Source organism: Euwallacea fornicatus, chromosome 5 (genome assembly GCF_040115645.1).
Source record: "Euwallacea fornicatus isolate EFF26 chromosome 5, ASM4011564v1, whole genome shotgun sequence".
In the NCBI taxonomy this organism is placed as follows: Eukaryota; Metazoa; Arthropoda; class Insecta; order Coleoptera; family Curculionidae; genus Euwallacea; species Euwallacea fornicatus.
The window spans coordinates 438198-454668 of record NC_089545.1 but is presented as its reverse complement, the minus strand read 5'-3'; the positions used below and the strand labels follow the sequence as shown (position 1 = coordinate 454668).

The 16471-nt window shown below is 42.1% G+C and overlaps 2 protein-coding genes across 5 annotated transcripts in view; one reads left to right on the top strand and one right to left on the bottom strand.

The window, feature by feature from the left end:
• 5-HT2B (5-hydroxytryptamine receptor 2B) overlaps window positions 1-16471 on the top strand; it is a 50490-nt gene that overhangs the window by 30178 nt on the left and 3841 nt on the right. For all 4 annotated transcript variants that reach the window (XM_066282587.1, XM_066282588.1, XM_066282589.1 and 1 more), the window contains exons 3-5: window positions 7886-8118; window positions 10668-10875; window positions 13160-13457. In XM_066282587.1, coding sequence (XP_066138684.1) covers window positions 7886-8118; window positions 10668-10875; window positions 13160-13457 — 739 coding nt within the window. The remainder of the gene's footprint in view (window positions 1-7885; window positions 8119-10667; window positions 10876-13159; window positions 13458-16471) is intronic.
• Window positions 2192-16471, bottom strand: part of Rpn2 (Regulatory particle non-ATPase 2) — a 55310-nt gene continuing 41030 nt past the window's right edge. The window contains exons 11-13 of the mRNA XM_066282585.1: window positions 3493-4000; window positions 2479-3001; window positions 2192-2414 (exon numbers count right to left, since the gene is read on the bottom strand). Of these exons, the coding sequence (XP_066138682.1) occupies window positions 2344-2414; window positions 2479-3001; window positions 3493-4000 (1102 nt within the window). The 3' untranslated portion in view covers window positions 2192-2343. The remainder of the gene's footprint in view (window positions 2415-2478; window positions 3002-3492; window positions 4001-16471) is intronic.

Below are 16471 nucleotides of genomic sequence, written 5' to 3'. Positions count from 1 at the left end.
GAGTGTACAGAGTATGTTGCATATGTATATTGTGAAAGTTTCTATTAAACAACTGTGGAGTTCCCTCTCGATTCTTGTCTTTACTTTAGAATTCTCTTTCAGACGCTTTTTGCCCCTTTCAGTAACTCAGAAACGCGGTGTTTCACCACGGGAACCAAAATCTCTTTGCTCTCCTTCTTGTTCCGGCTGCAACCTTAAAAGGTTATTTTTATGTCTTCGACGGTTTACTTTGCTTGTTTCTCTTCAGAATCGCGTTAAGCGTTATTTTGAGGCGTCTAAAAATAACGGACAGAATAATGGAGCAGAACGGTTTTTATTATTATTTATGTCGAAGTGTCCCAGCCGGATCGATTCACGAAAATGGCTTTTTCCAGTTTAATTCAAGAAGACACATTTTCTCCCACCGAGAAGATATTTATTTTATTCCGTTCCGACTTTCATTAAGAGTGAATCGGCGACACCAACCAAAGGTATCGATTTGTGTGATTTGTCGATGAAAATGAGACGAATGGCGTTGATGAGATCGATGATTATGGCCGATAAATGGCAAAAAAGAGGAAAATGCGAAATTCAATTAAAGCAGACGTAATTGGTCCGCAGTCAAAATGTTTTCGGGCCATATTTGATGAACCTTTCAGCATACATTTTAAGTTTTAACCCGACCATCTAAACAGCATATTAAATACGTTAATTACTATTCTGCTTTATCTATAAACGTGAAATTGCGATATATAATAAACGGCTGGCCATATTTGATTGTTTACAGATATATTAATTGTCGATTATTTTGTGAATTAATCAAAATTTAAACAGCTGGGGCGGATGGAGAGAGCGAGCAGTCGCGTCATTTAGCGATTTTGGCCAGATTCTGCTTGAATGAAGTGGAAAAAACTACTTCGAATCGAAGACGGTCACGTGCCGAGCTGGGACATGGAAAAAACGGGAGATCGACAATAAGCCGCAGCTCGTGCTCGTCGTAAACCACAAATCATTAGTTCTCGTTCTAAAAGAAAAGTGGTACGTACGCCCGCACTAAACAGGGAAGTACATAAACAATTCAACTTGCTCTTGGGGACTCTCTCTTGTGCGCACGGAAGAGAGCCCCCGGGAGCCTTTCCGGACATAGAGGGAGCGTTTGATAATACGTGATTTGTCAATCCGCGTCGGGGCAGTTGTCGGATTCTTAAAATCTCGTTTCGATTTCGATTGTCGTTCCATCGAGTTTAATTACCTTATTAATTAACTTTTGACAACACTCGACAAAGATATTTCGCGATCTTCGCAAAGATATCGAAATTTCGATCTCAGAAAGTCAATTAGACTCGATATCACGGCAATCGTATCCGAATCGAGATCTTTGTCGAGACAGACCCGATGCACGCCGCCATAGAGCTTAATCCTGACGGAAATGCGTGGCAAACAAGCCAAGGTGGTTGCCTGTCGCCCCCGGGGGCCGTCTTATTTCCGATTCTAGGGATCGTCATAATACCTAATTTCGTACAGCCCGCTTGTGTAACTAAATGACGTGGAATATGTACGCATAGATCTACGCTGATGACCTCGCTGCAACCGTCCCATGGACGACTTGCGGAGGCGGATAGTGAGGGCAGTCCGAATGGTCGATAACTGATGTCGGTGTGTGGGTTTGAGCGTTAAACCAGCGGAGGCACAGCTCGTTCTTCAAGGGAAAAAAAAAACGTGCCGGAACCACTTCATCTGACGCGGTACTTGAATGGATTTGAAACGAGTCTCGTTCCTTAAACGCCCAGATCATTTCGTCAAGACGAATTACCTCCGAACCAAACTAAACGAACACGTTCCTCTGTGTTTTTTCGAATAAAAAATTTAGCTAATGCCTGTACAAACGTGCTGAACCATTCACGTACGTTGTCACATCTAATCTTCGTTAATTTACTTACCCGACACGCAATCGAGACCCGGGGGATCGTTTTGCAGGAAGCGTGGAAATTTCCGGAATTCTCGGCAATATGCCATATCTGTTTATGTAATTTTTCCTGTTATATTTTCCCGGTAAGCTTCAATGTTGTCGTTGCTTTATTTAGAATGTATGCGGTGAGGCAGTTTTCACTGTAAATGGAGGAGGGTTCTGTATATTACCTGTCGCCTTTTCCATGTGTTTATGGAAATGTTTCTTTAAAGGAAATTTTCACTCGAATGGAAAAAAACAAGACAGTATTTTATTGTTTATTTCCGAAGTTATAAACGCGGTTTTGCGGGTACGTTAATTATAATAGTCAGATTACAATCCGAGTAATGATTTTACTGACACATAAATATCTAAAACATCTTAGGCTAAAGTTTAATGAAAGCGTAGAATTTAACTTAGTCTTCTAACCATTCGAACGGCTCTGGAGGTTCCGGTTCCTTCTCTTCCTCGCCTTTGGGCCCAAAAGCTGCAACACAACCATTGTGGCAAATTAGCCCCCGCTCAAATGCAAAATGCCCTAACTGACTTACCTTGGACAGGCTCAACAAGCTCTTCTTCTCCCGGTTTCAAATTTCGGACCATTATAATTCCACCGATGGAAACATCTTTTAGCGGTACGTATTGGCTGTTGTCATTCAGAGTAACCACCTTCAATTGCTGCCGCAACACTCTTGCAGGGTTCTGCAATATTTCGAAATTGGGCTCAGGCTCCTTTTTCTTTTCGTCCTTCTCGTCCTTCTTCTTATCTTTATCTTCCGTTGTAGACGGACCGGCTTTCTTGCTATCTTCAGCTTTCTTAGCGTCTTCCCTCTTGGCGCCGTCAGCCTTCTTAGCATCCTCAGTTTTCTTATCTTCACCTTTCTTCTCTTCTTCATCGACCTCCATCTTCTCATCTCGGTGCTTGCGTTCGTGATCTCGCTTGCGTTGACGGGCTGCTATACTCAAGACGGCAGTTTGGACCTTCTCGCGCTCCTCCCGTTTCTTTTCTTCGAGTGGGGCCGGATAGGCGTACAAACTAGGCTTTGCGCTGGACTTCAGTTCAAGCTTCGGCATCTGAAACGAAAGTCGATGCTTCTGAACACTCATTCGGCTTCCGAGGAAAAACTGCTAATCTGTGAAATAGCATACGCCGACAAAACCCAAACTACTCTAAAGTAATGAGGTATGGTAATGAGAGCGCTTAAAGCGAAGCGCGGCAACTAGGTTTATGCACCTGACAACGTACATGATCCACGTCCCTTGATATGATTTCATTAATTACAGCGCTTAGATATTAAGCAAATTTAGCAGTATCAATCAATAATGAGTCCACTTTTCGGTAGTTTTCGGCTAAATTTAACACGAGATGGTTTTTTACTTTGATTCACTGCGTGAAACATTCATAAGCTTCACTAAATATATTGAATACCACGTTCGACTGGAATGCTCGAAGACCGGTTTCAAACCTATTCGCTCTCACCAGATTCATTGCACAAATATGTAGATTCGGCGTATCTCAAAATGCTACGACAGTTGTTAAGTATTTTCCTAAGTTTCTAACGTACCTTTAACTGGGCGTTCAATCCAATGACGGCGGTGGGTGTGAAAGCCAAAGCAAGGCAATGCGACAACGGGAACCAGTACCAGTACTGCGTGAACACCAAAGTACCGACTACCGCCAGCATATTGGTATGCCCAGTACGCGACTGCAACGACAAGGTCACGTTCCGGCCTCCTGCGTCGATGATTCCTTGAGCCAGGATGGCTCCAAACTTCGCCATTACGTCCTCGTGCTTGTTGGAAATAACTTGAGAGTAGGTTTGCCTGAAAAAGCTGACTTTGGGGCAGGTCTGCTCGGTTTGCTGGATGAGGATCATGGCAGATGCGATCAGGGCTCCTTGACGAACGAAGTTCACGGGGTCGAACATTACCATCGGTTCGAGGAGGGCGATCGCCTCCCGGAGACCCGTTCCTGCGCATGCGATTCCTAGAGCCATTGCCGCTCCGTAGCGCACGTGTGGATTGTACGATTCGGCGAGGAGCGACACTACGCTCGGGCATTGTTCCGGGGTTCTGGAAGAGGGATTTTTTACGACGTTAACGACGCAGTCAAAAATTTGTGGGCTGCGAAAAGGGTGCTGGCCCCGAAAGAGTACCACCCTGAAGCTTTAACGAATATTCGTAAAATCGGTTCCTGTACGATCCGAAGGGTGAAAGAGTACGTTCAAAACTGCAGCTTAATATCTAAAGAATTAAAGTAGATAAAACTAAGACTAAAATAACTTGAACCTAAAATCTTGGAAATAGCTGATATTTCTCACTGAATAAATATTTTTATTCAAAAGCGTCACCAGAGTGCTTTTCCCCACCGAGCTAAAGTAACATTCCTTGAAACTTTCCTCTTGTATGAAAAATGTATTTTTTTTGTACGAAATGACACACATAGCTCTAAATTGGTTTAGCACATTTCATTGAAGACAGGGAGCCATTATTTTCGGAAACGCACTGAAAAATGATCTTGCAAACGTGTTCTCGTGCCTCGTTTATGTAACAAATGTAAATATAACCGAAACAAATTACCCCCGAGACGCGGGGTTGGTTTAATAAAATGTAGCTGTGGGGAAATCTGCAATTTATTCTCCATTCTTACAGAGTTTATTGTAAAAAGCTGACAGCGTCACGGAACATGTGCTTCGGTAATAAAAGCGCGATATCTATAAAACTGAGAAACAATAAAGGTGAGCAAAGCTCTGGATACACGTCGAACTGAGGCTTTTTACTATTACAAACTAAAAAATTACAATCTCAGCGCCAAAAAAGCAAAGAGAAAAAAATACGAAGAATTCAGCAACACGTGCGAAAAGTAAAAAAAAATCATTTAAATATTATGATTAAGAAGCCGAGGCAGCATAAAAATGTCTCTAACGGGGGGAGACGGCTACCCTGCAGCATTCATACGGCACGCTCCGATCTGTGCTGCAAGTACGATATTGCATGCAATCGAAGAAAAGTCAGTTGCCCCCTCTTACCTTGCGGGTCCATTTTAAGCAACGAAAGCGACAAATTTCTTTTCGCACCTCGACAAACAGTTTTCCAAACTCCAGGCAACTTTACCAGCAAGAGAATTTTCATAGAAAATATTTCCAGGCAATCTGAGATAAAACAAAATCAATGGCAACCTTGCAGAATCAATTTGTTTCATTCGAGGTATCATACAGTTGTGACTGACTTCACAAGGGAATCTCGCCAATAAAAGCTTTTAAGGAGGGCGAAATTTTCCCGTTATCGAACTTCTCTCAAATTTTTCAGATATTTCCTCGTGAGAGAAATAGCCCGGAACGGTCGCTGCAAATGAGATAAACTGCAAGAAATGTGTGTCCTTCCCTTCAGGCTTTAAAAACCGAAAACAAACTGCTGGGCCGTCTTGTCGAATCTATTAACCGCGTCTTCCTCGCAGAGTGAAAATCAAATAAATCAACGAGGAGCCCGAACCCGAGATTAGAGGGATATAAGGAACGGTCCAAACATTTTAGTTATTACTTTTTTGCCGTTTTCCGCATTTAATTCCAGAAGGGATGGATTTTATTCCAGAAGAACTCTATTTACCTCCACGGGGTGTGTGTACAGAGTGATTTCTAACACATCCAGTTAAATGATTATGCAAAACTCAAACGCAATGCAGTGCATTTGCACCTTCAGATGCGATTTAAAAGCTGCCAAGTGAAGATTTCACCCAGGTAAATCACAATCTGATAGTCCTCGCCGTTTTGATATTTAACCGCAACAATACCGACAATAACCAGCATAGATGATTTATAACTTGCCGAGGAGGATTGGACCCCCCAAAAGGAGAAACGTGAAATGAAAGCTCTGTGAATTGGTCTCTCCAGCAGTTTCATTGCCCATTGCCGGCATTTTAAATCTTCTGCCAAGGAGGTCGAAATAATAAGGCATAAGCAAAGTTCTGCACAAACGACCTAAGGAAACGAGAACGGGAATTATTAATGCTCGTTAATTGTTAGAGTTAGAATAGCACTTTTATTTAGTAATGATGCCACGCAGTCAGCTAAAACCTCTTGGAGAGCCGCTGGAAGATTATTGAGCTTTCAAAACGATTCGCTGTCCCAGAGCAACGTTATACGTTTATTCGCGGAGGAATTCTCAGGACACCATGAATGGCGACTCGTAGCGCCTTAATTTGTGTTAAATTGTCGCGTTGCGGATTTTTTCTGATCTTATTGAAGCGGAAGTGGCACACTCCATACCGGGGCGCAAAGGGTTTCATTGTCGTCGTAACGTCTGGCCGTTCGTCGAGACGCGAAGCGGCGAGGTCAGCGATAGTCTCGAGAGAATGAGGAAAACTTTCCGGCGCACTTTGTACGCCATTTTACTGCCAATCGCAGCGTGTATTTGCCATCGGGATTAGTTCTACGTAATGACACGTTTATATTTAAAATTTACGGTCGACGTGGCTGAACGAACGTCACAAACCTAATCAAAAGCTCGTTCGTTCGTCGCGAACGTAAAGAATTTCACCTGTAAAAGGGCCCCAATGGCGTGCTTTTGGGGGAACAAAGCGAACGGAACACCCCATAAATCTTTTATAGTATTTTAGAGTTAATGCTAAAAATGGATATAAAAAGCTAGGAAATCAGGCTGGAAAATGAGGGGGCCAAATAGACGTGGGTATTATGATATTTTCGTGGCCCGTAATAAGGTTAATAATGTCAACATTCTATTTGTAGTTGTAAATAAACGGTATTTCCGTTAAGGATAATATTTACAGGCGTTTTTTCCAGTTCCGATGCAGGTAATAAACCCACACCTAAAACTAATAACTGCTAATGTCGGCGACTTTATGTCACGAATACCACTTTACGACCAATAGCACTCGTTTATGTTGATTTACGAGCGGCATTGATATACGGCCGCGTTAATGCCGTTATAAGTTGATTTAAAAGGACAATATCATCGCCGTTGCCCCCGCTAATAATTACGATAATGCTAAGCTTAAGGCCCGCGGAGCTTGACGGGAGGAGCTTGAACATTTCCCGACTCGACGATAGCCCCTAGAAGTTCTCCGTTGAATCCAATTTTTCCAATTAAGGTTGGAACTTTATTTCTCGAGTTTTCCATTCCTGCTCGATCCACTCTCGTTCTCGAAGATAAAAATAACCGTTGTATCATCAAATTGTTGTTCCTACTTTTTGTTTTTTTTTTATCCACACAAAACCTAGTGGTTCCAAATTGATTTTTTTCCCGGACACGCCCTTTTCCACTCTTCGTTCCATCGCGATCTGAGCGTCCGCAATCCATCACATTTAAGCTTGATCCAGATAATCCAGGAACCTAATTTTTTATTATTTTTTTTGTTAATCTCAAAGCTGCTGCGGCTCGGCAGCTAATTGCGCCATTTTGCCACAATTTAACCGTCGCCCTGTCCGTTATCGTTTCCGGGAACCTACGCTCCTGTGCCGGAACCCCAAAAAGTGTGACGATCGATCGGTGATTCATTTAACACACGAATTCTTGCACCAATTTGGATATATCCGACAGCCCCCGTGAATGCACTTGAAATCGATAGGTAAACGCACCGCAACATCTTCGAATTCGTTGTTCAAATTGTCGAACAGGGTTTATTCAATGAACCGAGAGAACTTGGATAAATAGATTCCCTCTTGTTCGATATCGGCATTTTCCGGCCCCATCGTATATAATGTGACCGACGTGTCACGTGGGGAACGATAAAAGAAGTGAGCTGAACGATGCAATGTCGCTTTGAAATTTGAGGTGATTTCTCGTGAAACCGCTGATCCGAACCAAAGAGTTCATAATACATGTCTTTTCAACGAGTGTAACTAAGAGATTTTTCGCATTTCTCAGTATTATTAGAATAAAATAATGGCTCTTTACTCGACGTATTTTACTACCGTCTAACAAGTTATCCATCCTTTCCAGGCAACTTCCCCCTGCCATCAATTTACTGCCTCGCCTGGATCTGTCTGGACGTTTTGTTCTGCACGGCTTCGATAATGCATCTGTGCACCATAAGCGTCGACCGATACCTGTCTCTCAGGTATCCAATGAAATTCGGCAGGAACAAATCTAGACGAAGAGTAATTTTGAAAATCATCTTCGTCTGGCTCCTCTCCATTGCCATGAGCCTCCCATTGAGTCTGATGTACTCGCAAGTAAGTAGAGAGTGCCAATTTCGGATGGCGTGCTAAAAACTTCCGTCCTCCTTTGAGCCCTTTACCAACTTGAGCCGGCTCTATTTACTAACAAATGACTACCACAAACGACTTAAGGACAACAAATTGTGAAACTTGCCTAACTTAGTCTTCCTATTTATAACTAAGACAAGAGATATCCCCGAGGCTTTCTTTAATCTGCCTTGTAGTTTGCCATTCATAATTCTAATCAATCTCGCTTAAGTATTGTGTCAGTCTCTTCTCCTTTGAGAATAAACATCATGTCTTCGCTAAATATTAAGTGTTTTGCGTCTTCTCGAAAAGTCATCCATAAACAACGGTTTCGTGAGGCTCAAAATTCGCCCCCCCCCCAATCCGGGGGGGGGGGGGGGGTTACCTCTCTTTTATTACGTGCAGGAGTTGTCAAGACAAAAATGACAACTAAATTAAATGTTTTTCATCTCGGGTTTATCTTTCGTATTTATAAAGTTAAACCCACTGCAGTTTTACCTCTCCGACTTGCTTAACAAAGTTAGGACTAAATGCCGAATGTCAGATGTAGTTCAGAAGTAAACATGGAATTTCCAGATGGATTTGAAAGATAGTTAAATAATGCAAAAGTAAGTTCAGAGAGGAGGAATATAAAAGAAGACTCGCAAAACATGATAATAGAAGTTCATTACTGAAGGGCGCAGAGGTTTCCTTATAAAAATGAGACCCTCGAAGGCATTTTATTAAGGAACGTGTATTTTGAGGCCCAGGAACTTTTGCCATTCTTTGGGATTCCGGCGAGCGGAGGCTTAGGCCATTTTACTATTTGTAATGATCATGGTTAGGGAACGGAGCATTTTGTTATTAAAGTATTTCCACAATTCTCATTAAAGAGACAGATATTTTCTAAACGAGCGATACTTTTAAAAATGAAAAACGTTAAAGTGCACTAGTTCGGGCGGCATCTCTCCCTAACCCATAAGTGCTCCTCGCTTCTCACTTTAAACTGCACAAACGAACCTCGATTAACTGTAACTTTACGGCCGTTAAAAGAGCAGAGGGAATAAATTTATGACTGGTACCTTTTTTGTTATTTTGCCAATTCCTCTTCGAAACGAGGTTTTTTCGAGTCACTCTCCGTAGTGCCGAACCTCACGGTGTCTAAGCGTGTCCGAAGATGACTACGCCTAAGCAGGTCGTCGACAATGCTGTGCGCTGCTGACGACATACATTCTCTCACAAGAGTAAAACCGAGAACATCACACATTACAAAACTCAACTGTCCAGCAGAATGACGTGCATCTACGCGATGAAGGCAAATGCAGGTTCGGCCGCCGCCTTCATCCCACGAGAACCCTCGATGAGTCTCGGACCACCAACGTTTCCGTTCCTTGGACGAACAAAGAACGCAATCGTTGATTCAAGTAAACGATCTTACGAAGGTGCTAAAGTACAGAATCACATAAATTCAACTGAATTACTTCCAGATTCAGGACTTTCCCTTTACAATATCCAAGACAATACTCCAAATCGCTTTTCTCTCACAGTAATTACGAGCATCTGATAGCTCCAGCCATGGCACTAAACTTGAACGACAGACGTTTCGCAGGTTTAACAATAGCCGACAATAATTAGTGAAAGGTATTGAACTTGGAATCGGTCATAACTTGTAGATGATTTTATGACACGGACGTAAATAGGACGATTGTTCGTCACCCCTTCGCCGAGAATTTATTCTCGGGGTCCCGGGCGTTAATACAAGTGTTTTCCAGACGTTGGATAAAGTTGTATTGTTAATCTGCATTGGGAATTTTATCGGACAAGTCGGTAGATAAGGTCCTTAAATTCGTAATGAAAGTCTGCATGTAATTTTAGAGGGAGACTTGATTGCTCCGCAGGTCTATTATTGATTCTCTAAATTATTTATAATTGGGAGAAAATCGGTACAAAAAGAACGACGGTTGAACGTTTCATGTTTAGTGGATCTGAGGGAGTAAGAGAACCATGAATTACATGCTGATATTGATCATTTTTTTCTCGATTACGCGTGTTGCAGTTCTCAGATCTGTTCCAACTTAAAACGGTCGTAGTGAGAGAGTCATTTCTCCAGCTCGTCTTGCGAAATTCTTCCAAGCCCCAAACGAACCTCTAAGAGTCACTCTTGTCAGACAACAAATGAAGCGGAGAGATTCGGCATTGGAATTTAGGGCCCTTGCAGAAACGTTATTTGCCCCTTGGACGGCTTTAAGGGCGTTCGTAGTAACTTTGACACGGATCTGAGACGCGTTCTGCAAGACATGGACTAAAATGGGTGTCGGACAAAGCCTTCGACTCGCACCCGGTAACGGACACTCTGCGAGAGGAATTTGGTGAAATTCCGTGAAAAAAATTTGCATATACTGTAATTTCTCGTTTGAAAATTCAAACCCACTCAGGTAATCCTATCACCTTCGTGTATCATGCCTAATTCATACATAAAATTACCAAAAGCTTTTAAGCAGAAATTAAACTTGTCAACTCGCTTGAAAGCAATTTCCATAATTTATTTCAAATTCCAGGATCAAGGATCGCTAATAATTGAAGGCACCTGCCAAATCCCGGATCCGCTCTATAAACTCATAGGTTCTATAATTTGCTTCTATATCCCACTGTTGGTCATGCTGGTGACGTATGCATTGACCGTCAGACTGTTAGCCAATCAGAAGCAGAATCTGGGCACTCCGAACTGGTCCAGTAACTGGATGGGTCCAGCATCGACACCGTTAGGTAAGAAGGCGTCGTTCGTTCGGGTTTCCAAAGAAAATGGCGTGACGAATTCGAGAGTTCGGTGAACGGAGAACGATTTGAGTTCGATCAAAACGACCGATTTCGACGGATTGACGATACGTAAAATCGGATAAGGACACGCACCGTGATAACTGAATTTTGATTCTATGAAAAATTCACCATTAAAATGCGCATATTAAATTTTGCATGAAAGTTTAATAAATTCGGCAAAAACAAACCGATCATATACATCCCCATCATGGAGGACATAATTTCCATTTAGATGTCAATATTAAATAATTTATGAAAAATGAATTATTCATATTCATTAGTAAGTTACAAAAAGCGATGGACAGGCACGTTTAGGAGCATGAAATTACATATTGCTGCACGATCGGTTGACATGAACTTAATGGCCCTGAAAGGGCAAGATGGATGTATAGCCAAAGCAAGGAAAACGCCTTTTGGCCGTTCTAACAGACGAGACATGTTAAAATATTCCCAGGAGAGCACTCCGCTTTATTGTGCGAATTTTAATGTCAGGCTATTTCTGCTTTAAAATTTCGAATTACGCGAATTTCATGCACTAAACCTTTGCTTTAGTGTACGGACAAAACATGATTCCTTTCTAATAAACTAACTAAATGCTCTGGCTATTCCATTCGACGAGGATCTGGTGGGATATTCAATTTTGTTCCGCGAGCAAAACTAAAACCAGATAAATCACGTTCCAGATTAATACTTAGGTTATGGCTTATATCTCCGATGCTCCCGGAAACATACGTAAGTTTTTAAGTGTTTAGGCACACTTTACTGCCGTGTTTCTCATTATTCCCGCAAATATTTGCAGTGCCGTAGAAGTGGAGGCTTCCAATAAAAACTTACTTGAAGGAGATTGGATTTTGTGTGGCTTACATACCTGAAACAAGAACAAAAACCGTTAAATATGCAAGGTTTTAATGGAAATGAGTTAAATCTCATACATAGCTTACACGCACATTTGAAATTCTAATAGAAAATGCCTTTCGAGGTGCTTCACCAACGGGCCCCCGAATTAATTCGGGCAATTCCACGAAGAACAAAATCGTACCTTGGCAAAACACGAGGCGCGGCCCTAATCGCCGGGATACTTTCGCGGCTCAGAAATACTTCATTGAAATGATAAATCAGGGAAATTCGATTACGACACGTGCAGAAAACGACCAACGTCTGCAGAACCCGCAAACCTCAATTCCTCAGGATTATCCCTTTCATCGACCGATATCAAACAAGTTCACTAAACTACCCGCAAACCGCAACTCTAAATCTAGCTAATTTCGTCCTAATCCCTGAAACATAATTACCATAGTTCGTTTAAAGACTGTTTGTTCCATAAGACCCCTAGAGTACCTAGACAAGGTCATCCATATGCGGGAACAATTTTCCATTATTAGTCTCCGCTAATGCAGTTTCACATCTCCGGAGGCATTTAAGAAACTTAATAGTGTTCTGATTTCATTAAAAACAGGCGCAAAGGCTCGGAAAATGGCTGCCGTAAGAGAAGCTAATAAGCTTTAAAACGGATTTGCTTTACTCCTTTACGCGGGTTAATGCAGAATCAATTCCCCAAAACCACTTCGGATTTTAAAGTAGTTTGTGTCACTTCAATGAGGATTTGGAATTTCGCACATTGAAATTCCCGCGAGAAGTTCGCACTGTGACACATGCACGATCTGCTGCAGTACCAACTGGGTCCCTGGTAAAGCCCATTTGCGGTGACACTTCCCAAAACAATCTCCATTAGTGTCGTGCTTACTTGAAAGGCTTTTTGTTCGCAAAGTTGCTTAATAAATCCCGTCTGTCATAGAGCGAAATAAGAAACAAACCTCCAACCCGGCGGAAAGTATCGAATAAAGCTCGCGTTATGGATTATATGGAATGTATTGTTTCCAGCTGAAACACACACAATGACTGTCTCAAAGTGACGAAGGTTAAGAGTTCTAAGGCCTGTTTTTCAATATGCATATGGAAAAAGCTCGAAAAAGCGACGTGAGTGCGCGAAACTGTCAATAGTGTCGAGCCTTGGATTTAACGAAGCTTGAATCATGGAAAGCATTGTTTCCCCAAGAATCACATATTGCGTCAGGTATGCGATGTTCGGATAACGGAAGGTTAGCGATTTGTACGTTTCGCAACGTGAAAATATCGATCGACGGACGGCCGCTCCGAGAAATTATCATTTAAGTGACACGTCGATAAGACGATGACCGAAAACCTCGTCATTATGACTTTCCTCTTCCGCCAGAACGCAAATGCACGTGGCGCAAACTTCTGAAAGCCACATCGCGAAGTGGAAAACTGTCGACAATGTCAACACCTCAGCACGGCCACTCGGCCGGATCGACGGACACGGAGCTGACCACTCTGGACACGCACGAACTCTGGATTCAAGAGTCGGAGCCTACACCTTGCACCATGTCCGCCTTGGGACAGTTCGGGGCTGAAATGTTGAAATTGTCCAGGGGACTCCAAGAAGCCGCGGCCGCAGCTGCAGCCGAGAACATGAGCTCCGCCGGATTGCTGCCGGTCAGAAGGCGGTCAGGGTAAGTAAATTGATGTTTCGTCACGTTTACGTGGGCGTTAATCTTAAATCAAGGAAGCTTTAACGGGTTAAAAATTTTCTCCCGTTCAAGACCAATTAAAGCCTTTCGGTGTTTTAATTAAATTAACTTGGTTGAATAATTCCGCTCAAACAGTTAAAAGGGTTTAAGGGCGGAAGCGTTAAAAGTCATTCCGTTTACCTACGTAATGATTGGCTGTTTGGATTTAACGTCAAAGACCGTGCAACGGCTTTTGCTTTTAAAGTTAATTATGCACATTAGCGGTTATGATCGATTAGGGCGGTTTAGGGCATGCAGAGGACTGATTCGATTGGTGTAAATGCAAAAAAGGATCAATGGGGAGATCGCTTTGAATGGTTCCACGTACAATCGCATTGAGAGGGGCGGGCGCTTTTTATTAAAAAAAAAAAAAAAAAAACAAAAACAAAAAAAAAAACAAAAAAAAAAAAAACAAAAAAAAAAAACAAAATCGAAAATATTATTAAGAGTTAAACGCGAGCTCCTCTGCTGGTGCAGGGACCACACTGATACAATTACCTCTTGAGAACCGAAAATAAATTAACCCGTCTTCAGCCCTGATGGAAGGAATAAATATGTCGTTCTGCCTTTATCAGTCCCGTATGAGTAAATGAATGCCCCCATTCGACGTTGACAAACAACAGAGGCGGTTTATTTGAAAATGAGAATTACGCGTTGCGATTTTAATTAGTTACGACGCGCCTCGATGTTGGGAGAGATGAAGTTGATAATAAATGAACGAAGCTTATGGTAATCTATCAATTTCCTAACGAATATTAAACCGGGATAACGTACAATTTGAACTTCGACTTAAATCCAACGGGGAACAAACGGAATCAATTCATATTTGATTTGTCCTATTGGGAGGGGGAGGGGGAGGGGGAGGGGGGTGCGGAAAAACAACAAGAATAATCAATTCTTGTTGGGGAGATCGACGTATTTGACACCAATGGAAACTATAACGTGGCTCATCCTTTGTGCTGCTCATTCCGGGGACGAAGTAATTAATCTTGTATAAGAATCCACAAAGATATTTCGGGCCGAAACGCTTGAGGGTTGTAATTCCTTTTGGAAGACGATAGATATAAATGGATTCCCGAAGTGAGCTTTCCACGGCCGATTTTTCCATCAAGGTAGATATTGATCAATTATAATTCGGTTTCGCAGTTACGGCCATTTCGCAGTCCTGAAAGATCGCGTCGTCGCCCCATCTTGTTACGTTTAAAGTTAAAGTAAACCCATAAATATTCAAAATGCTCGCGGCCCGTAAACAGTCGCTATTATATCTCCAATTCAATTAAATAAACAAGGCCTTAATGGGGCTTAAACGCCTTAACGGCTAATGCATATTACCACTTTCAATGGGTCAATTCGGAATTTGTGCCAGATTTATGGGCGATTACCATCGGTCAACGATGATTATGTAAACATATCTTTAGGTCGATTAGTTGATGTTAATGGCGGCGTAAATTAGGCGTCGATTATTAAGGTTTCATTAATTCCGATCGACGCTGAGCGTCGAAGATAACACGCCTATGGCCCGTGTAAATACGTTATTGATAAATGGCCCAGAAATAACGTTCCTATAACAGCATCCATAAAAACTTCATTTCCAAATTATGTTGTGTTATTTATTACGGGGTCGTAGTGCTTTTTTGGCATTAATGAAACGGCATTTAACTCGAACGTACGACCTCCAAATCGTCTTAAACCGAGAGCGTGGCCTTGCTCAAATTACTCTACAGTTCTCGAACTAATCGTCCAAGTGATTGTTCACAATTCGCCGGGACAATTGCAGAAATTCCACTCTCAATGTCGTTGTTAGAGTCCCTTAAACCAGAGTGGTTACACTTTGGAACTTTTCGCGTTCCGATGCCTTAATGCCGCTCTCTCGTGCCGAAAAAATCGGTCTGAAACTCTAAGTTTTGAGGTCCGGCCGGTTCTTGTACTCAGAGGTGCTACTTGCTTCGCCCCGCGTCATCCCTTGGTATTGGTGCGTTACGTGGCCGACGACTAACGGTTTTTGGTCTTAAAGTCCGGTGGGCCTACTGCAAGGTAAAACTCGGACACGAAAAATTCCACCCCCAACAAATTCGGTGCCTTTAGAGGGCCGCTCCGCTCTAAGTGCACAATATGCAATAAACCTAAAGGCCCTGCGGGGGCAATTTATAATTAAGTCCTTCTTGCGTAAATACATTATGAGGCACTACAACCAATTAATAATAGGAAATCCTACGCATGGGTAATCTAAGCACTATATTAAATGTTCAGATATTAAAGCACCCCCATCTAAATTAAACACGTGAGGGTTTCACAAACAATTCCTGGTTCTTATCGCGTAATGGGAAAACTGTCCTTATCTATTAGTTATTTACCCCGTTGCTAATTATATCACTAACCGGGTTAATTAAAGTCTGTCTTGATGCACATTATGGCATTGAACATTAATATTCCCTAAGCCACTCTAACTCAAACTTGAAACTCGAAATAAACTTATAGAGAATTCACACACAGCACTCAATTTTAATGGTATTAACAAGGGGACATGTGCAACTAGTCCTATTCGTCAAAATCCTATTAGAGAGAGTCTTTTAACCTGCAATATTCACAAAGCGTGTCCGAGGCACTTCATTACTATAAGGAAGGGAGGTCCTTAACCGGGTTAGATAAATTATGAAGGTGTAATTAATTTTATTAATGGACGACATTTAGGATTCCATTACGGAATTAAATTACGACATCCGATTTTTATGGCTTCTCGCTGACGGCGCAACAAAAAAACTCCTCACGGCACGCCCAAATCCAAAATACCTTCATAAGGAAATTTTTGTTAACTGTTATTGTAAAATTAAAATTTTTCAATTTGCTGAGCCATCTCCTCTATTTCTCCACGGCCTAGTGGCCCAGAAATGAAACCCTTAACTCTTGGCCCGTGTAATCAACAATCAACGTAATCCCTAGCAACGCTCCTGATTTAT